The sequence below is a fragment of the Uloborus diversus genome, chromosome 1, assembly GCF_026930045.1.
Source record: "Uloborus diversus isolate 005 chromosome 1, Udiv.v.3.1, whole genome shotgun sequence".
NCBI lineage: Eukaryota > Metazoa > Arthropoda > Arachnida > Araneae > Uloboridae > Uloborus > Uloborus diversus.
The window spans coordinates 31,735,036-31,757,455 of record NC_072731.1 but is presented as its reverse complement, the minus strand read 5'-3'; the positions used below and the strand labels follow the sequence as shown (position 1 = coordinate 31,757,455).

The following is a 22,420-nucleotide window of genomic DNA, read 5'->3' as shown; positions in this document are numbered from 1 at the left end:
ATGATCTTATAAAAAGGAAGAAATTTTTTATAGTAAGAAACTCCTTAGGTACAATTAATATCTTTGAAGAAAGTAATAGATACCAAAATTTACTAGTCGTAAAAACGCATTTTATAATCTTTCTTCGGTGACATCAGAGAAGGGACGGATTAAGGGGGAGGTGTCAGGGGTTCAGGAGAGGAGGATTCCTCCGAGAAAATTGTCGAAATTGGCGTATGAAAAATATTTTAGTTAATCTTTAGTTGTGTTTGGTTGCAAGGACAAAAGAGTCAAGTATATTCAAGGTGCATGGAGAAATTTTCGAAATTGATGTCAAATATCGCAATTTTAGGAACTTTTTCGAGACTTTAGGTGAAAGTAATGTTGCAGTTCTTTCCTAAAATTCTTTCTAATTGAATTCAATTTGAAGCTATTTTTTAAGACCGTAGCTTAGGAAGGATCGGCGTTCTTCCCGAAAAATCTCCGAAATTGAAATTTTAAACCCGCAATTTTGGGTTCCCTTTGTTGACGTTGCAAGAGGGAGGGAGATTCAATCGTCTCCCATCGGAAGATTTCGAAATATAAGTTTAAAACGCAAATTTAGGCCGTCTTTGATGACGGTAGGGGATCTGGTGGCTTTCCTCCGACAATTTCCAGGCACTATTTTTTCAAAAACCCGTTTTTGACTAGATTTGAAAACAATAGGGGAAACGTGAAAATATTCAGAACCAAAATATTTTTCGGAACTGAAATCCATTATAGGCTATTTTTGAGGAGGATTTTAGGGCACTTAAGCGGATATTTCTAAAATCGCAATTTTATATTATCTTTGGTGACGTTAACAAAACTGGGTAGCTTCTACGGATCTTTCGGATATTTTTCAACATTAATATCTGAAAAATATAACTATAGACTTTTGTCCACCTCACCTCGACGATTGATGGATATGCCCTAGCGCCATGAAAAGTTACATAAACCTAGCAGTTCTCCTCCGGAATTCTTTAGAAATATAAGTCCCAAAATCGTATTTTAAGCATTGTTTGATAACGATGGGACTAAGAGCGGGCGGGGGTTCAGTGTGCCCTCACGAACTGTGTTTTTGAAACTGAAATCAATTTCAGGCTAGTTTAGGCAGGAAGCTGTGGCTCCACGGAACCGTCTAAAAGCGAAATTTTCAGGTATAATGATTGCGTTGGAGAAAAGGGGGATCCGGGGTCTTTCCCCAAAAGTTCTTGAAACTGATGTTTGTAAAACGCAATTTTAGTTTGTTTTTCAATACGTTAAGTGAAAGGGGGTGGAATTAGGGGCTTATCTAAAGACGCTAATTGAGACTGTCTTTGGTAGTAATGTTTGTGAATGGATTTCAGGGTCCTCCACTGCAAATATTTCGAAAAATGCCAAAGCAATTTTATATGACGTTTGATGATAGGATGGGCTGTCGTCTGAAAACACGTTTTGGATTTTGGCGTCAACATTTTTAGGCTATGTTTGATTAAGTTAAGGTGGAAGAGGTGAATCAGAGACTTAATTGGGTCCTTAAGATAGATGGTTCAACCAGCGAAATTTTCCGAAATTAAAGTCCTAGAAACGCAATTTTAAGCCCTCTTTAGTTTCGTCAAGGAGGTCATGGCATCCTTTTGGATCTTCGTTTAGGAGCTATATTTAAATTTGCTTCCCGGGGCAAGGGCCCTGTCCTCCTACCTGATCTGAAACCTGGCAGTTCATTCAACATTTTAATCGGAAAAATTGTCGTAAAGGGAGAAAAGTACACTATTTTAGTTCGTCATTCATATATGTTATTCTCAAGGGAGTCCTAATTGTCCACTTTTTCTCCACGCATCCACGATTGTTAACCACAGAGTTTGTTACATAGTTTGTTGTTTGAAATGCTTGCGAGAGTATCTAATCAGTATAGCTTTTTTTTAATAAATAAAATATGTCTTCATTGTTTAGGTCTATAAAAGCTTGGGGGGTAAACATTAGTGGCCGCCCTCGGAACTCCTTTCAGACGACACCATTTCATGCTTCAGAAGGGGGCCTTTCCCCTCTTCTGTATCCATGCCTGATTACCGGTTCTGTCACAAACTTAGCAACCAAATGAAGCATGTGTTAAGAGTAGATATTAATGGACAATAAACCAACACAATGTTCCCTAACTTTCTATTTTTCTTAAACTATGTTATGCTGTCAGGAAATTGACACATACTTTGACAATTGAACATTTAAAAATCAGCATATTTATTCTGCTAATTATAAGTTATCTTGTGAGAAATTCTAGAGGAATTTTGCTTGATTATAAGAACTATGTGATGCGGCCTGCGGCCGCCCCTTGCTTTGGCCGCCCTTGTGCGGCGCACACTCTGCACACCTGCTAGGATCGGCCCTGCGCTTCATGCAGCACCATCAGCACAAAAAACATACCACTTGATAAGATCCAGTTGACTACTCGTTAAAGGGAGCGCTGATTGAATAATAACCAAAAAAGCATAAATAGTTCGAAATATTTTTAATATCACAGTTATATTGGAGTTACAATACGCATAAATTGAAGATGCTCATAGAAACCTTTGAATTTTTATGCTACACATTATGTACATAAAATTAGCACATCTGTTATTTTTAGCAACTCCCCCCGCCTGGCAGTATATTAATCAAAAAAAAATAATAAATAAAAAAAATGCTGAAATTTAGATTAAGAAGTTGCTACCATTTACAGTTGGCAAGGATGTTTTGATTTTATTGATAGTTTAACAATTAACAGTCATTTCTAGTCGCCGGCAGTAGTCTTAGTTTTCTTTATCACGGGTTCACAGGCACTAACCTCTGTGTTTCATTTCAACTCAACAATGATTCCAATTTTACATTGTGAAGTGCGACAAACAAGTTATTGCTTTCGTAAATTAATGTCAATGTAGATGTGAGGAAAAAATTCCCACAGAAAAATTTTTCAGCTTAGCTAACACTTCATTGAATGAGGAAACTGAAAAATCACTGCGATAACTTTTGATGTATCAATCAACAGCTCATCGTATAGCCGATAGATTGATGGTACAAATGCGTATGAAATGTCAGCTCAGTAGGTTCTAACACTCGACTAGCACATCATTCAAGCAAATAAGTTTTTACTTTGTATAACATAACACATAAGCCTTCATCAAATCATAACGCAACTGGAGTGTATGAAATCACATTATGAAAAGTCAATATAGCATGCTCTTATGCCTCAAAGGAAAATCACCCCACAAAATTGGTGAAGTTAGGAAACGTCACCATAACCGCTTCTCTATTTCCGTCATCCAGCTGAGTTGACGACATAACTTATCGGTATGAATGGCGGAAGAGGACCGACAAACGGAATCCTAACTTTGACGGCTGGTTTTCCAGCTACCTTGATGAAGTAAATTGCAGAAAAATTCTGCATATTAAGTTTCTGTATTTCCATCATCCAGCTAAGTTCACGACATAACTTGTCGGTATGAACGGCGGAAGAGGACCGACGAACGGAGTCCTTACTTTAACGGCTGGCTTTGGCTTCATGTCCGGCACCATTGTTCTGGTCTTGACGATGTGGAATCCGGCCGAATCGGCTGTGTATTCCACGACTCTCAGAGCACCGGAGGGTTCCACATACCCGTAGCGCCCCTTTACCATCCCGTCGGGGCCTCTTTCTTCCTGCCGGAAAGACTGGTTGGGGCCGGAACCAGTATCGTAACCGAACTTATAAGTCCCCGGTCCGGCAAAGTTCTGGATGTTGTAGTGAGCCTTCGTACCGGCTGGTATCGGGACCACACGACCGTAGATGCCAGCTGTGGTGCTGCGGCGAGTAATAGTAGCACTTCGGGACAACTGGCTCAAGAACAGCATACAAACCAGAATCCACACCTGTTTGATAGAAATAAATCAGACATTAGCACAAGGTATTACAAAAAAAATAAGTCATACAGCATAACCAGGTATATTTCGGATTTTGGTGCGGTCGCTAAATTTTGGGCAACAATGGTTTCATTCTAGAAATATCGGCAAGGCCAAAATATATTAGCGCTTAGCTTCTGGTGTCAAAAAATTTGTGACAATTGAAAATATTGACGAGAATCGAAATCTTAATAAATTTCGTTAAAGTCAAAACAGACATTGTTTATGAACTTCAAATGATTGGCGAGAGCCGGCAGGAGTGAGTCAGATTTCAGGTTTTGCTTAACTTCCCTAACTAAGACTTAAAAGGAATGCAGCACACGAATATGCAATAGCACACAAATAATCCGCTTCTGACATAGATACAAACTATGTATCTATGTATAAAATATACAAACACAGCAAAATATTTTTTACTGGGCTCGTCTGGCACCCGTCAAACATTTGTGGTTGGGGATATGGGGATAGTTTCATTATGATTTTGTATTACTCTGTTACATAAAAGTCATGTAGGGGAATGTGAGACAAAGTGAAAGAGCGGGGCAAAGTGAAATGATGAAATATTTACTCGGCTTTTAGCGCCACTTACCTAGTAATATTTTAAATATGTAGTAACACATGTAGTCTATTACAACTAAGAAAAAATTACTGCTGAAAATCGAAGAATATGATAATACCATAGATCTTTAAAGGGATAGATGGGCCTTTCTCCTACAACACAGTGTATTTCGCCCGAAGAAAGTGGGGTCATCATGATTCTTCCACAAATCACGTGATCATGGGGCATCGACGAGACTCCCTTCTCCCTTCTCTCGGGCAAGAATAATATGACAATGCAAAGCATTGTTTAAATGCCAGTGCTGTCTGAAGATGTTCTGTAAGTAATCTCTACCTGTTGGAATCTGAGCTTTTCTAGGCCTTGTAGTTGACTTTTCCCCCCAAGATGGTGATTTACTCAGGGCCGACGTCAAGGGGAGGGGGTTGGGGGGAGGGGGCTACATCCCCCCAGTTTTTCAGAAGTGAGGCCGCCAATTTCATTTTAGCGATGCAACAAACAAAGTAAAAGGCAAACTCTTCGTTGTTTAAAAAAATTAAAATAGTAGTTATATAAATGAACAATGGAAATAATAGTGACGAAAAGTATCTTTTCTTTAAAATTTGAATAGAAAATGTAATCTTAAAATACAATTTAGGAGCATCCATGATTCTTTTATTAAGATCATCTAAGTAGGGGTCGCGGAAATGTAAGCTTCAAACACATTTTAAGGCAAAAAAAGAGTATTCAGTACACTATTTCACTAGGCCGCAGAGTGGGTATGTTTGCCTAGTCGGAAACTATGAGCCCGGCTCATATTAAAAGTATTGTGCATAGAGTCAAATTACTATAATTAGAGGGGGGACCGGCAACAAAAGTAACATGGAGCACACCTTGTCTCTCGGCTGCCCTGATTATACGAAACCATGCTTCATGGTTCTTTAGTTTGAATGTTGAATATATATATATATATATATATATATATATATATATATATATATATATATATATATATATATATATATATATATATATATATATATATATATATATATATATATATATATATATATATATATATATATAATATATATATATATATATATATAATATATATATATATATATATATATATATATATATAGGACGTCTAGATAATAGGGCTTCATAGGGGCTGCCGAAATATTTCCACATGTAATTTTTTTAATGAAAAATATTGTCCTGAAAATCATTGCTCAGTGGAGAAAAGTGCATGGTTCGGCTCAATATATTTAAAATAGAGAAAAAAAAAAGAAACAGTTTAACGCAAAGAAAGATTTAAAGAATTGTTATCAGTGGTGGCGATAAGAGGGAGGCTGGGCGACTGCCCCCGCATTTTTTTCATCATCAAAGATTGCCTCAACGTTAAGATTTCAATTTCAAAACATTCTGGGTGAGATTACCCGAACATTAACGTCACTAAATATTGCTTAAAATTTCAGTTTCAAAACTTAAATCTTGAAAATTTTCCGGGAGAAAGTCCACGAACGCACTCCCTTCTTCCGTTAATTTCAAAAATTACCTAAATTTGTGCTATAACGACTCTAGTTTGAGGGGGTAATCAGGAAGAGAATCCCCCCAGATAGCTTAAAACTGCGTTTTAAGACTCCGATTTAGAAAAAAAAAATTCGGAGATCATTTTCTGAAATTCCAAAAGAAAGTTCAGGACTGAGTTCTTATGATTTCATCAGTTCAAAAATAGCTTTAAAAAAAGGATACTGGGAGAACCTCCGAACTCTTTCGTTCCTCCTAAGTCAATAAAAAAGAAGTCTGAAATAACATTTTAAAAGTCGTTTAGAAATGTTTTAAACCTTGCAAAATTTCTGGGAGAGAACCCAAACCCCTCGCTTTAGGTTTGCTAAAGATGGCTTTAATTTGCGTCTTTAAGACATCAGCTTGAGATTTTTTTCCGGGAAGAGCCTTCCTTACCCATAAGTTGCTAATGACAATTCAAACTTTTTCGTTTTTACTATGATTATTATTAATTAGACTTTATTTTAAAAAAAACCATTACGGAGACAACCCTGGAATCTCTTCTCCATTCCCCAAACAATATCGATAGTCGAAAATTTTTGAAAATTTTTAAAATTTCAATTTATTTTCCTACGTTGTATGAATCCAAATGTTGTAATAAAATATGCTATAAAACTACCTTGTAAGGACTTCAGACTTTCACCTCCGTTTAGAAAAAAAAAAAATGATTCTTTTCCATATAGAGTTAAATTACAAAATCGGTAAACATGTAGTTTTTTCAACAGAAAAATATCATCAATAAACCAGCTAAATTTTCAAAAACGATGCTTGGATAATTCATAGGTTTTAAAATGTAGAAAAGGAATTATTCCAATTGGTTAAATAGTTTTGAAGTAGAGTCCATTTCAAATCTAATGTTTCGTTCATTTTTTTTTTCAACCTGACTTCTGTAACCGGAAAAAGAAAATCTTGCAAAATCCTTTCGGAATATTTCATAAGCCCTTCAGTTGTAACTGCTGTAATGCTTTTAAAAAAAATCAGTGATAGTCATGTGACAGGCTCTGCCTGACACGAAATGGAATGGCTCAACAAATAAACTCATTTTCTGAATACTTATCAATACTACGTACTTATAAAAAGTTTATTGAAGTTGGCTAAAAATCATGAACAAACCAAAGTTATTGTTTCACTAATATATTGTAGCGTGCAACGCATGAAAATATTATTTAATTGCAAGAATTGTAGTAGATTCAAGAATACTTTCATTTGCTTTTCTAACTGACTTATGGGACATGTGGTTTCATGTATAATTATTGCACTGACTTCAAAAGTTATATTCAAACTATGCATTGAATCAATATATCTAGAAAAAGCTTGGAAGGTTTATTTATGCTTGAGATTGTTTTCTTCTTTAATTAATGTTAAATGCTTCTGTTTCTACTCAGTATTTTAAATACTGATTGAAAAAAAAAGCTTGAATAGCTTGTGCGTCTGCTTCAAAAGTTAGAATGGGAAACTATTTAATGCTTCTATTTCGCTTTTAGTTGCACAAAAGATCGCGACAAAAAAACGGTTCTCTTCGATGAGGGAAAGAGATGCTTCTGTGAGGTGTCCCATGATCACGTGATGTCCTACTTGGGATGTTGAAGCGCGCTTTGAGGAGAAAAAGAGGAGAAAGGCTCATCTACTCTCTATTTTAAGATCTATGGATAATACAAGGTATATTTCAAAAATTGATACTCATATTGTAATATTTTGCAGTAAGTCAAAAACTATTTTTGTCATTATTAATTGAAATTCTTGTTATTAACATTTTAAATATCAATTGAGACCTACTAGTACTCAGTGCAGTGTTTATCCTGATATAAATATTAGTCTATGATTGAGTAACCCGCGTGTTTCAACAATGAAACTCGCGCCATGGCATAATAATTTGATAATATGTTCTGGTAATGTTTAACATGCAGGGAAAGGCTTTATCGTGACAAGACTGAACTCGATCCGGTAACGTAACTGTTTTACTGATAAGACTTTCATTTTAGGAAAACGAAGAAACCAAAACAATTAACGCTATATACTGGAGTTTAGGGTTAATCCACTGGCGTTAGGGTTGAAATTTCAACTATCAAGTAAATTATTTTCAAATAAAAAAAAGAACCGACTTCAAAAAAGAAAGGGGAACTAAAAAGTAAAAAATAATTGGTCATACTTACATACGAGTTCCTACATAAACGTATAAATCAAATTTATTTTACAATTCCAGTACAAAAATCAACTAAACTAAACACCTAATTATAAAACAAACACTGATTTTAATTACTATACGATGAATTATTTTAATACCTAACTAATTATATATTCTCTTAATTTTTAATAACCATTTGAAGTCGGGGCCTCCTATAAACTACTACCTAACGGAACTGATTAGGTTTAGTTTTAAAGACTAATTTGGCACTTTGTTAAATTAGTGTTTGACTCAGGATTTGGTGGATTGTCAGTTCCGTTAGGTAGTAGTTTATAGGAAGCCCCGACTTTTTTTTTTTTTGGAAGGTATAAATTTACTGCTGAAAATTTAAAAAAAAAAAATACGTTTCAATGCAAGTTTTGTTATAAAATATATAGTTCTTTCTTTATGTACTGTAATTTTCAAAACAAATTTTCAGTTTGTTCATTTTGAAAAAAGTAAGTTATCTTGACTATTTCACTCTGACTCACGTTCCTCTACATTAATTTTATGCATAAAAATGCAACCAAATAAAAATTTTAAAAATATTTCTTTTTATCTTTAGCACTTTGCTTTTGCTTGTCAGTTTATTTACAACAGTGCTCCTTAATGCGTAGTGTTGCAAGATTGAGTGAAAAGTATCCGATTGGGCTGTTTTTGCCTGTGGCTGCGGATCTAAAACTTCATTGCTGGCTAATCTTTGAATGGCTTAAATTTTGACCAAAATTTAAAAAAGGAGCTCTTATTTTCCAGATAACTCAAATAATCGTGCTTTTATGACAAAAAACCCTTTAAAAGCAATGCAAATTGAAGTCAAGGCGAAGCCTAAACAGAAATGCCGTCAAACCTGGGTTTTTATAAACTTACATTTTAAGCAATTTTTGGTGGGAAACATTTCTGAACCCTGCCTCATTTAACGTACACAAACACCCGAATATCTTACTCTGACTCCAAACATCATCAAAAATGGCTTGAAATTGCATTTTTAGCCTCAAACTTGAAAATTTTCCGGGGAGACCGACGGAATCCTGATTCTTGTTCTAATGTCACGAAATATAGCGTGAAAGTGTATTTCAGGCCTTCAATTTCAAACAATATCCCTCCTCCCCTAATTTCTCCACTTATTAACCTAAAACTGCGCTTTGGAAACTTCAATACCAAAGTGTTTCTGGAGACATCCTCCCAACCCTAACCCTTTTCCTAATGTCATCAAAGTTAGCCTAAAACGCGTTCTTAGGATTCCAATTTCAAAATGATTCCAGGGAATGTGCCGCGAACCACATGCTTTCCCAAACGTTACTATCAAAAATAGCCTGAAATATTGCACCGTTAAGACTTAAATTCCAAAAATTTTCCGAGATAAATCCGAAAACACTCTCTCTCACATAAAGTCGCCAAAGATAGCCAAAATTACGCTTTAAAAGCTTCAATTTTGAAATTTTTCCGGGAGAATTATCGATCCCTTAATATCACCGAAGGTAGTCTAAAATTGACTTCAATTTTGAAAAATATTCAGGAAAGCACCTCAAAACCCCTTTATTTACAACACTACCACATCTATCCTAAAATCACACTTTTTAACGTGAAATTCAGATATTCATTCTGCTCATCTTTCCATTATGGCAGCAGTTGAAAGAACAATTTTAACTACGGGTCATCAATTTTACTGAGGGTATACTCCCATAATCCGTTACGTATAATATGCGTGTATGATCATATACATAGTATGTCATAATATGAAAATTTATGAAGCTTGAGGGTATACGCTATATGTCTACGTCGAAATGGTCTAGCTCAGCGTTCCTTAATTTGATTAATTTTAAATGTCGACTTTCTTTTGTGGAGTTCCTGTTTTGTCCTTAATAGTATAGTTTGCATGGAACATTTGGAATGGTTTATCTTTACTAATAATAAAGCTCAAAGTCTCTCTGTCTGGATGTCTGGAGGATGTCTGTGACTCGCATAGCGCACAGACCATCCGGCCGATTTTCGTGAAATTTGGCACAAAGTTAGTTTGTAGTATGAGGGTGTGCACCTCGAAGCGATTTTCAAAAAAATTGATTTTGTTTTTTTTCTATTTCAATTTTAAGAACGCTTTCCGGAGCAAAATTATCATAAGATAGACAAGTAAATTACGTGAAATTAACATGACGGGGAATGGGAGAGAGAATGAACATAGCCAATTAGCGAGAAAATCGTCATCCATTATTTGTAAATATACAGGCGAACCGAATGACCATTTAATTTTCAACTACGGGCAAAGCGGTGCGGGTACCACTAGTTTTCAATAAAAGAGCTTTTTATTTATTTATTTTCTAGTGGTACCCGCACGGCTTTGCCCGTAATAGAAAAATTAAAAGGTCTTTTGGTTCGCCTGTATATTTACAAATAATCTATGGTGAATTTTCTCGCCAATTGGCTTGTACCCATGTTACGGTTCCACATTATGATAATTTCGTATCTCGCCAATCGGCTTGTACCCATGTTACTGTTCCACGTTATGATAATTTCGTAATTTTCTCGTCCATCTTATGATATTTTTGTTCTTAAAATTGGAATAGAAAAAGAACCACATCGAATTTTCGAAAAATCGCTTCGAGGTGCACATCCCCATGCTACAAACTAACTTTGTGCCAAATGTCATGAAAATCGGTCGAACGGTCTGGGCGCTATGAGCGTCACAGACATCCTGATATCCTCCGGAGAGAAAGACTTTCAGCTTTATTATTAGTAAAGAAGATTAATTAATTTTGTTAGAAAAAAATATTTTTCGACTTTAAAAAATAATTTTAAAATTAATATAAATGTCTCTAAACATCTACAACTCGATTTAAACAAAATTTTAATTTTAATTATATGAGTGCTATTTTTACAACGACAGATACATCCTTTATATCAGGTACCATAATTTCACTGAATGACGTCATTTTAAATTTCTGGTGCAAGGAATGATCAAGTGCCATTTCAATAAAAGAGCCCTATTCTACAGTTCACATAATTGAAGGCCGTACATTGACAATGAATGGCTTTTTAATCCACTGCTGATGTTTTCTCAGCCATTCATTCGGAAAATACTGATTATGAAGCGTACTCACTTATAATTTAATCCACTGCTGATATTTTCTCAGCCATTCATTCGGAAAATACTGATTATGAAGCGTACTTCACTCATATCTTGTTTTTTTTAAGTTACTAATTCGAACGTTTTGAAAGAAAAAAAAAGCAAGTTTCGTGGAACCCTTGAGTGATTTAGGGACCGCGTTTTTCACAACTCAATTGAGCAAAAAATGAGAAACTTAATGCACAACGTTCTTCAATTCATGTTTGCAAATTGAACGAAATAGATAAGAAGTAAAAATTTTATCTTCATGCAAAAATAATCAATAAAAAATCTACCTAAAAAACGCACAACTGGGGCTAAAATTGGTGTTGGTAGTCCCTTTATCAATGCAAAAACTAGTCATTTCGGAATGAAAGAAATCATTAATTTTCAAGTTTTTTTACAATATGAGTTGCAAATTTTTTTCTCTGTTGCAATCCAAAGAGGTTCTTTGTTTACATCGAAACACGAGTCTGCAATTTCATTGTTATTTGCAGTTATTACACTGATTCCCATTTTTTTTTTTTTTTTTTTTTTAATTTGCTTGACATAAAAATGTCGTTATTTCACCGATTGTGTTTGAATCACCAATGAATAGAAATTGCTGCATACATGGAATTATTTGTTTTACAAATTTTGGAAGTCTGGAAACTTTTAGCTGTTCGGAAATGCCGAAGATGATACGCCGAATGCATTAGAACATTAGATGGAATAATCGTGACCTATCTTGCGCCCCTCAAGCAAAAGATCCAATCACGCCGGAAAAAAACTTTTTTACGGCAACCTGTTTGCGGCAAGAACTTTCAGCGACGCGGTCGATTAAAACATGTTAGTAAAAAATATTAAATTAAAATTTTTCTCCACCCTGCTTGCCGATCTCATATATTTAGATGAATTTTACGGTTCACAACACACATAAAAATTTAAATATATTTAAATTTTTCGTAGATAACGTGAGAAACACGCAAAAGGAAAGATAATCACTACTACTAAAATTTGCTAGTCGCAAAAGCAAGAATCAAGTCAGAAAATCTAAAAAAAATTTTAAAACATTTTATTTGTTGATAAATAGAAATTGGCAAAGATGAAATCGTTCCAATCACTTGAATATAAGTTCGGAATTTTATTTAAAATCTGTTTTTAAAAAAAGGTTATAATTCGAGTCCTACATAATTTAGAAATTCTCAACAAATTCCATCAGACGCCGAAAAATTCAATCTTTCGATTGAAGATAATATTTTTAATGTAAGTATGTCTTCACTACCGAAATAGTGGGGGAAAAAATTCTAATTTTCAATTAATATCATCGGTAGTTACAGTCATACAAAGATGGGACCTAAGCTAAGAACATTCGATCAAGTCGCGCCTTTCAAACGAAGAGAGAAATTTCAAAATCGGTTCATTCACTTAGAAGCTATTGTGCCACAGACAGACACGAAGATAGACAATTTAAACTTATAACCCCCTTCGTTTTTGGGTCTAGAGTTTTTTTAGCTGAGAAGGTAAATGGATTCCGTATAATTTGTCTGAAGAGAATAAATCCAACCGCTAGATTATTGCAATTTTTGAGATGGAACATCTCAACCATGAAATCTTTCTTTCATTGGATGACAACTTCCTTAAAGCCGTAATTTTCGAATGTACTTCGATACTGCGGATGAAGCAATACGTCAGAGGCAAAATATGCTCTGAATTGAAAGGGAAAAAAAGGTTGCGGTGGCCTGATTGGTAAGGCGTTGAACTCGTAGTTGGAAAGTCGCGGGTTTTTTGCCTGCCGGTCGAAAAGCCTCCGCGTATGCTAATGTGACTAGTGCAAGTTAAATCCATCATGGTCGCTAAGTCCTGCAAGTTTCCATTCCAAATCAACGCCACTGGAGTTCTGGATCAGGGGTTCTTCGATTCCTGGTCTGGATGAAGAAACAGAGTAGAATTCAATCTCCATCCAATTAGCTAAACCACGTGTAGTGGTAGGTAAGAGAACACGGGAGTGGTGAGCAGAGTTGCCAGACGTCCCGGATTTCAAGGGACAGTCCCGTATTTTGGAAAAGTGTCCCGCGTCCAGGGGAACTTCCATACGGGAGGGCTCATGTCCCGTATTCTAGCTGATTACAATATATTTTACAGAACGAGACATCATTTTAAGGGGAAAAAATAAAGTAAAACAAAAAATGTGAAATTATGAGAAATAAGAAAATTATCTGGCAGCGAATGCCAAAATTGTTTTCGTTTTGATTTGATTTGTATGTTTTGTTTTGGTGGCAGACCATGAGAAGTCGAATAGTTGCTTTTTCTTTGCTCATTGACTAATGTTGGAAATTTATCTCGGGGTTCCGCGGCTCTGAGGTAGAAGCTTCGTCTTCTAAGCCGTAGGTCGTGGGTTCGATTCCCGCCGGTGCCCTGGGTGTTATTTCCTTCTCTTGTGTTGTAAATCTTTCCCTGTGTGTGTCCGAAGGCAAGGCGCTTGGCACACAGTCCCCTATGTATGTGAAGCTATTTAGCTTCTAAATATAAATTTAAAAAAAAGCACATCTCTGCGCATGAGTCGTCAATCGCAATGAAAACGACTATTATACATAGAAAGGCGACATTTTGGGAGGTTTAATGGTTTGTTGCGATTGAATTTTTCAGATTTATCATCAACAGACGTCTCAAAAATGCCCCTCCCCCTTTTAGAAGCCTGTCCCGTATTTACTGTTTTTAAATTTGACAACCCTGATGGTGAGTATTGCATTGAGAATGGGATTCATTGTACAATCCCGAAACGCGTATAATACACAATAATTTTTTCACGCTTGTGATTCTATAACATTGATTTATCATTTTTTTAACTGCAACGGAAACATTTTACTCCTTTTGAAATCGTTTGTTCACTTGCTCACTGGAAACAAGAAGTAGTCCCATTACGATAATTGTAACCGCAAAGAACCGCAAAGCACAATGCACAATGACTTTGTCCAACGTCCGCAACTGTTTCAATCGAAACCTGCGTGACATTCGCCATGATACTATGAACTAGTTTTAATGTCTATATTTTAGCCTATTCTCGTCACATAATTAAATTTAATCCTCTACACCAGAGGTGGGGAACCTTTTTACCACTGGAGGTCACGTTTAAATAATAAAATGGGCCAAGTTGATAAACCAACAAATTCAAATTTTATGCAATTATTTTAGTTTTCATATAGTTTTATCATTATACTAGTGGTACCCGCACGGCTTTGCCCGTAATAGAAAAATTAAAAGGTCTTTTGGTTCGCCTGTATATTTACAAATGTATGGTGAATTTTCTCGCCAATTGGTTTGTACCCATGTTGCGGTTCCACGTTATGATAATTTCGTATCTCGCCAATTGGCTTGTGCCCATGTTACAGGTTCCACGTTATGATAATTTCGTAAATTACTCGTTCATCTTATAATATTTTTGTTCTTAAAATTGTAACAAAAAGAGAACCACGTCGAATTTTCAAAAAAATCGCTTCGAGGTGCACACCCCCATAACTTTGTGCCAAATGTCATGAAAATCGGCGGAACGGTTTAGGCGCTATGCGCGTCACAGACATCCTACAGACATCCTCCGGACAGAAAGACTTTCAGCTTTATTATTAGTAAAGATGACACTGAATAAAAATAATAGAGAAAAAACGTTAAGTAGTTTTGTTTAACGTAAGCATTAAGCAATTACATTAAAAAAATATTATTAAAGGTAATTTGTTCAAACTTTCATCTTTAATTGCCAGGAGTGTCCACCGAGGGGAGGTGGGCATTGTACTTGAGGGGTACACATTAATCACTTTTTTAAAAAAATCAAACTACTTCAAATTAAAATAAAGCAGTTAAAAAAATTTAATCGCTTCTTTTCAAGTATTCATAATGAGGTTTTTTTCCTTCAGTCAAAAGTACTACTTTTAGTCACTGAAATTGATAGAATAAGCAAAAAAAAAAAAAAACATAGAGCGAGAAAAAAACTTTCATTTTCCCAAAGCTTAATTTTTAATCAATTTTTTAAATTGTCCAATTTTGAAAATGAGGCGTGGTCTTTATGACGTCATAAATGATGTACTTTGGCGCATCTTTTTACGGCGTTTCTACGTTAAGACAATCAAGAAGCGAATTAAATATTGCGCTTCATGCTTGCTATCAACCATATCGTTGCCAGTACACGTGAGTAAAAAGAAGCGAATTAAATATTGTGATCTGTGAATGGAATCAGTGAATGGCATTTCAACGTTTGAGATGTCATCGGCAGAAGCGTAAACAATAAAAGGGCGCTAATTAAAATAATTTTTAAAAAATATTAAACTTCGTCAAATTATTTTGAAAATGGGGTCGTTTCCGAAATTTTAAAAGTATCCCCCTCTATATTTGGAAGCATAAAAGCAATTAGTGAACCCAAATAATTCATTGTGCAGCTGATTTTTAGCTCTCCATGTTCCTTATTTTACATCTTTGCACATTCACATTCATTCCTTCATAATAGCCTTTGATTTTTTTTTTTTCATCTACACTTTGAGACTCATTTTCATTAGTAGAACTAACATATGTAATATTTTGGCAAAACTTCGTTTACTCATCAATAGATTCCAATTTTTTTAACAATGACAACTTTCTGTCTTTTTATGGTATGACACATTTATTGTCATCAGAATAGTTATCATTTAAAAAAAAATTGTATTTATACTTTTTTCTTAATACAACTATACACTTTGTTTTCTCAATATTCTTTATAGACACTTTTTATGCCCTAGATAGGGGTGCGACATCGATGTTTTTCTTTCAATGTTTTTGGACCATCGATGTTTTGGTTTCGATGCTTTTTCGATGTTGATGTTTTTGCATTTTAATTGAAAATCATTTTTTTGCACCCATTTTATAAGATCAATTTTTCTGTGTAGAAGATGATTTTCGGGAAGATCACTGCAAGATAGTAAAATATTAACTAGAGATGAAAGAAAAGGTCAAAGCTATTAGAAGAACCTAACACTGGTAGTCTGGTGCCAGAACTTGCAGTCTATTTCAAGGCCCCAGTTCTTAAACTAAAGGGATATCCTATACGTTACTAGGGTGAAAATTATTGCAGGTAAAAGAGAGTTGGTAAAAGTTGCTTTAAAGTATTTGATAGGGATGGCAATTTCTGTTCCATCGGAAAGAGATGTTTCTCTGACTGGTGGGATAGTCTGCAAAAAAAAAAAAAAAAAAAGCCCTTTTGGGGGCAAAGTAAACAAACTTCCTTTTCTCCAAACTGTCAACACCAATATGCGAGGTTACTTATCGACTTCCCCCAACAAGTTGTCCCTCTATTACTTACAATTTGTGTTTAATTAATAACTAACAGTACAACATATAGTTCTTGCTCTTAAAAATAATTGTCAGAATTAATTTTGTATTTTTAAAATAATTAGCACGACTTTTTCTGATCATTAAACTGACGGTAAGTGCTATGATACATATTTCTTAGATTCTTTTTTGATGTAAATTTACTTTTAGTTTCATTCAGTTTGAAAATATTTCTTTATTACTATAACTACTTGAATTAATCGGTGCTTGTCTTATTATCAATTTTTGCCCTACTATAATACAAGATGTTGCGAAATTATTCTTATTAAATTATATTCATGATTTGAGGTTCAGTATTTTCAATATATTTGTCGGATACGTGATCTTTTGTATTGCTTAAATTAGTGTAGTATATTCAAAAATGTATGTTATACATTGATAAAAAGATCGATGTTTTAAAACATCGATGTTTGGAAACATCGATGTTTTGCCATCGATGTCGCACCTCTACTTAGTACTCTAACTTGGAACAGTGTCTCAAGTTTGGAGCGTATTTACAATTTCTCAAATCTATGTATAAATTAGTTAAACTGAATTCGTTAAGTGGAAATGGAAATGGATTTGCCGTAATAAGGCTCAGGTACATAGCCGAGATGAAACAAATGTGAAATAAATTCAATCTAATGTTTCTCAGTTAACGTAAGTAACCAAAGTTATTTCCATTCTTAAAAATCGCATATTTTTTCGAAATTTTCAAAATCGTTAAACTAACCCAAAATGTTGACACATCAAAGTTTAACTCACATTGCCTCAAAAGATAACTATTCATTAAATCTGAAACATCATTTATTTCTTACTGGTGAAATACCGACAGGTGTACTAGCCCTCAAAACTAAATTCGGCAAAATGTCTCAAGTTCGGGTAAGTGTCCCAAGTATGGGTACTTGACTGTATAAAAAAAAAAGGTCTGATTTTTTAATTTACTTTGCTATAACATTATGAAAAACAAATACGGGTCTCAGCAGATAATTAGCGTGTAAATATTTTGTTCGAAAGCATGTCAGAAGTTCTTTTATCTTCAAGAAGTTAGTGTGTGGGTTGAGGGGAGTGTATTTACTGCTTGCGAAAAATATCTGTGCTCGCCGAAGAAAAGTAATATTTTGGGCAACTTGCAAGCTTTCCTACGACTTTAACTGTCTTGAAACAGCAAAGAGCTTTTTAGACGGGGAAGCATTTATTCAAGAAATTATTAATAATTTCAAAGGTTTAAGAAAAGCTTTTAATCAGTAGTTTCCGAAAGAACAGCAGAAGAAAAAATATCTAACTGACTTTTAGTAGGTACATTAAAATCAATTTGTGTAAAATGCACAACCTTCGACTATGCCAGACTTTTATTGAAACAACAACACCAGACTTTTATTGAAATGACACTATATTCATCCTTGCAAGGGCGCCCATATAGGGGGACAAGAGGGGGCTCAACCCCCCCCCCCTTTGAAATTAGAACTTCCTTGCTTTCAGTACTTTTTTCTTTGCAAAAATGTAAAAACATTTATTCTCCAGCCATTTATGAATAAGTTATTAAAAATGTCAAATTTTAATGACTCTAATCTGTCCTGAAATCAGTTTCCACGGGGAAAATATCCAGCTAAACCTCAGGGGAAATATTTGAGCCCCCCCCCCTTGCAACTTTGCATATGGACGCCCATGCATCCTTGCAACATAAATTTAAATTAATACCGTTAGTGAAATTCCAATGCACTTTTAAAGGTGAATGTTCTTTATTATTCGAAAGGCATTCAAAATGTTTAAAAAAATTCAAATAATATAGGAAAACTCGATCAAGGTGACAAAATTTTATTCCACGATTTTTTATTATAATTACTACATGCTTATTTAATTAATGCGAAGTTTCCATTTGTTTTTTTAGAAACCAGTTTCTGACTAGTGAAACCTGTCTACAACGACAGTTGGAACCTAAAAAGTATTGTTATAGACTGGTTATCGTTATAGACAGTTTGATTATTTATGCTGAGAATTTGCTGGGATCATGGAAAATATTGTCATAGATAGATTTATTGTTATAAACAGCATTGTTATACACAGGTTTCACTATATTTGACTCCAAACTTACGACAGTCGTTCTTTATGCCTAACAGAGATGACAAGGGGCCATTCCACCGTCACTTGTGGGACAAAAATACACTTAAATTTCATTAACATTTCGTCATATCGCTTAATATTTTAATGAAACAGGGTAAGCAATTTTTTTAATCTTTACATTTGATACAAAGATACTCCTGATACAATTATATTTTTACCAAACAATTTTATTATTTAAATTAAAATTTACTTACATATACGTCACATGCGGGACATCCAAAGTCAACCTCTGGTAACTTGCTTACGAATAAGCTAATATTTTTGCTCTATTAATACAGCAATGACGAAACAAATTGTAGATTTTGAAAGCTATGGTTCCAACGTAAAGGAACCATATCTCATTAGTTTAGAAACAATTATTTAAACTATTGAAAAAAAAATATGTATCTGCACATTCCATTGAAAATGGTCATTTTGTCCCGCACGTGACGGTTCCTATATTTCATAAAAAAGAAATAATTTTTGAAGAAAGTTTTTGCTTAAAAAGTCACACATGCATTTGTGATTTCTTAAGCAACAAAATTTTGTTCATCATCCTTTTAAATTACTATTTTTTATGAAATATATGAAGCGTTACGTGCGGGACAAAATTACCGTTTTCTGTGGAATAGCCCTAAGTTGGTTTGGAAGTTTTCAGAACCTATTCGTAACACTGAACATATAAATGGGCTACATGGACCGGCTTCGGGAAGGGTCATATGCAAGGGGAAGTTTTTAGCAATCGAAGCGCTCCGAAAGTTTTCAAAATTATTACAAAAAAAACTAGTATGTTGTGGCCATCACGAAACTTTCTTCTATATTTTTCCTTTTTTTTTCTGATTCCTCCCCATGCTTGACAAGGAAGCAAAACTTGACGACTATCCCAATGTCTTAATTATTGCAAAAGCAAAGCAAAGAGCGAAAATTGAAAGTTATTTTAAAAGCCTTGCTTGAATTAATCACACATATTTTATTTGTTAGCAAACATAAGATGGCAACAGTTAAAAATTTTAAATCATTGAGATAATATTTCCTATCATTTCCATACAATTAAAATCACGAGAAATACGCAGACGACAATCTATTACGATTTATCTTTCTTATTGTTGCATTAATAAAAATATTTTTATTCGCAAAAAAAAAAAAAAAAAATCAACACCTCTTGGAGCGATCGGCGTCAAAATTGAACCAAAGCCTGTTTACATATGGATTCACATATATTCCAAATTTCAACCAGAACGTAGCATTACTTCTTGAGATAGGGCACTCAAAATGGAAAAAAAGAACGGGTGATTGCGCTACCCCCTTTTTAGCTGTTGACACAAAAATAAAATCAGTTCTTATACCCACTAAGGGCTACTTGCCGATAAATGTTTCTTTCATTCCGTTCATTATTTCTTGAGATACAGCAGTCACAATTAACGACAAAAAACGTTCTATAGCTCAACCCCCGTTTGAGTTATTGACACCAAAATTGAATCAGCACCTGTTCCTGTTAATACCAACATATGGACCAAATTTTGTTTGATTCCGCCAGTTACTTCCTGAGGAACAGCAAGCACGCGTAACTCGAAAAACGTCCCATTGCTCCACCCCCCTTGGAGGAATTCGCGCCAAAAACTAATGGGCACAAGTTCACATAGGGGCACATATGTGTACTAAATTTCGTTCGATTTCATGAGGTAGTTTTTGTTGTAGAGCGGCCACAAAAAACTGGTCACACACAGACGTGACACACATACACACACACACACACACACACATACACACACACACACACACAGACAGACAGACATTTTCCAAAAATGGTCGAAATGGACTCGGCACACCTCAAAACGTTCGAATCCGTCAAAATTCGAAATTCGAAAATTTGCACGAATCCAATACTTTCTTCTATATATTAGATATAGAAGAAAGTAAAAATCTGAAAAAAATATATATATATTATTATTATTTTCAATTTAATTTGAAAAATGAAATTATTGTTACTGAAAAACTATGCAGAATATTGCTGTACTTGTACTTCTTTTGTATACTCGTATGTCAGTTGTTTCATCAGTCATCACCGTGGAACATAGTGCTTACTGTTTTTTTTTTTTTTCTTTCTTATTGACATTTTCACTAATATAAGTTAAATGATTTTGTAATGGGGTTGTTTCTTTCAGTAAAAAGTACTACTTTTTAGTAACTGAAATTGATAGAATAAACAAAAATAATAACATGGAGCCAGAAAAAACTTTTCTTTTCCCAACAGTTTTTTTTTAATTTAATTTTTTTAAATGTCTGATTTCGGAAATAAGGAGTGATCTTTATGACGTCAGAAATGATGCACTTTCGCGAGCTTAATGTTTACGCTCTGCTGTCAACCGCGTTGCCAGGACATGATTTGCCAGGACATGATGGGATTGTTTCCGAAATTTTAAAAGTATTTTTTTTTTTTTCTGAAAGAAAAAAACATATTAGGATTTAACCATTTTTTAAGTAATTTGACAAAGTTTAATATTTTTTGATAACCGGTGCGCAGTTTCAATCCCAGGAATAACACTCTAACGTAACGATATATTTCACGAGATATGTGTTTGGCAAAACACAAAACCTTCCGGAAACAACAGTCTGGTTACGGCCGTGACTTCGGGTATATGGCCGCGAGCAGTGGGTTGAGCACCCCTTGCTAAGAAGACTCTCGATCAAGTCACCTCTCAAACAATGACAAAGGGTTATATATGGTCTGCCGGCCGTAGGTTTGGCACCATAGATGTAAAACGATCAAGGGGTTGGGCGAACGGTAGCAAGAAAGGGACAATAGCACAGAAGCAGGCACAGATCTAGGATTTTTGATCTGGAGGAGGCGAAACAATCCGATGGAAATTATGTAAGTAATTCAAGGGGTTGGGCGAACGGTAGCGAGAGAGGGAGAGTAGTAGGCAGGGATCCTGGGTTTTTGATTTGTTTGGGACGAGGGCTAACTGAGGTCTTTGTTTGGGACGAGGCCAACTGAGGTCTGAGAGGTTTAGAAGGCCCTCATGTAAGGTGCTACGAACTTTACAAAAAACTCTTTTTTAATTATTCTTCCCACCGTATTAGTAAAATGAATATCTTCTTAGGTTAACTGCATAAGTCACTTGCGCTAGATAATGGTGAGACAATCTGTTACGTTTTTAGAAAGTGCACTTTTTATCAAGAAACATTATCTTTCTGGCACAGCACTATCTTCAACCGTAAAGCAGTGTTTTTAAAAGTAAGGGAATTGGGGGGGGGGAGTAGTAGTAACTTACTTTTTTCAAAATGAACAATTGGAAATTTGTTCTAAAAGTTACAGTACACAAAGAACGAACAATATATTTTATAACAAACTTGCCCTGAAATATGATTTCTTATTCTTGGCAGTAAGTTTGTACCTTTTTTTACTTTCTTCTATATTTAATATATAGAAGAAAGTATTGGATTCGTGCAAATTTTCGAATTTCGAATTTTGACGGATTCGAACGTTTTGAGGTATGCTGAGTCCATTTCGACTATTTTTGAAAAATGTCTGTCTGTCTGTGTGTATGTGTGTGTGTGTCACGTCTGTGTGTGACCAGTTTTTTGTGGCCGGCTCTACAGCAAAAACTACCACATGAAATCGAACGAAATTTGGTACACATATGTGCCCCTATGTGAACTTGTGCCCATTGGTTTTTGGCGCGAATTCCTCCAAGGGGGGTGGAGCAATGGGACGTTTTTTGAGTTACGCGTGCTTGCT

At 34.9% G+C, this 22,420-nt stretch overlaps 1 protein-coding gene across 1 annotated transcript in view; it reads right to left on the bottom strand.

The window, feature by feature from the left end:
• Positions 1-2,550: 2,550 nt before the first annotated feature.
• Positions 2,551-22,420, bottom strand: part of LOC129234528 (adult-specific rigid cuticular protein 11.9-like) — a 38,484-nt gene continuing 18,614 nt past the window's right edge. Inside the window, exon 2 of the mRNA XM_054868541.1 lies at positions 2,551-3,861. Within this exon, the coding sequence (XP_054724516.1) occupies positions 3,421-3,861 (441 nt within the window). The 3' untranslated portion in view covers positions 2,551-3,420. The remainder of the gene's footprint in view (positions 3,862-22,420) is intronic.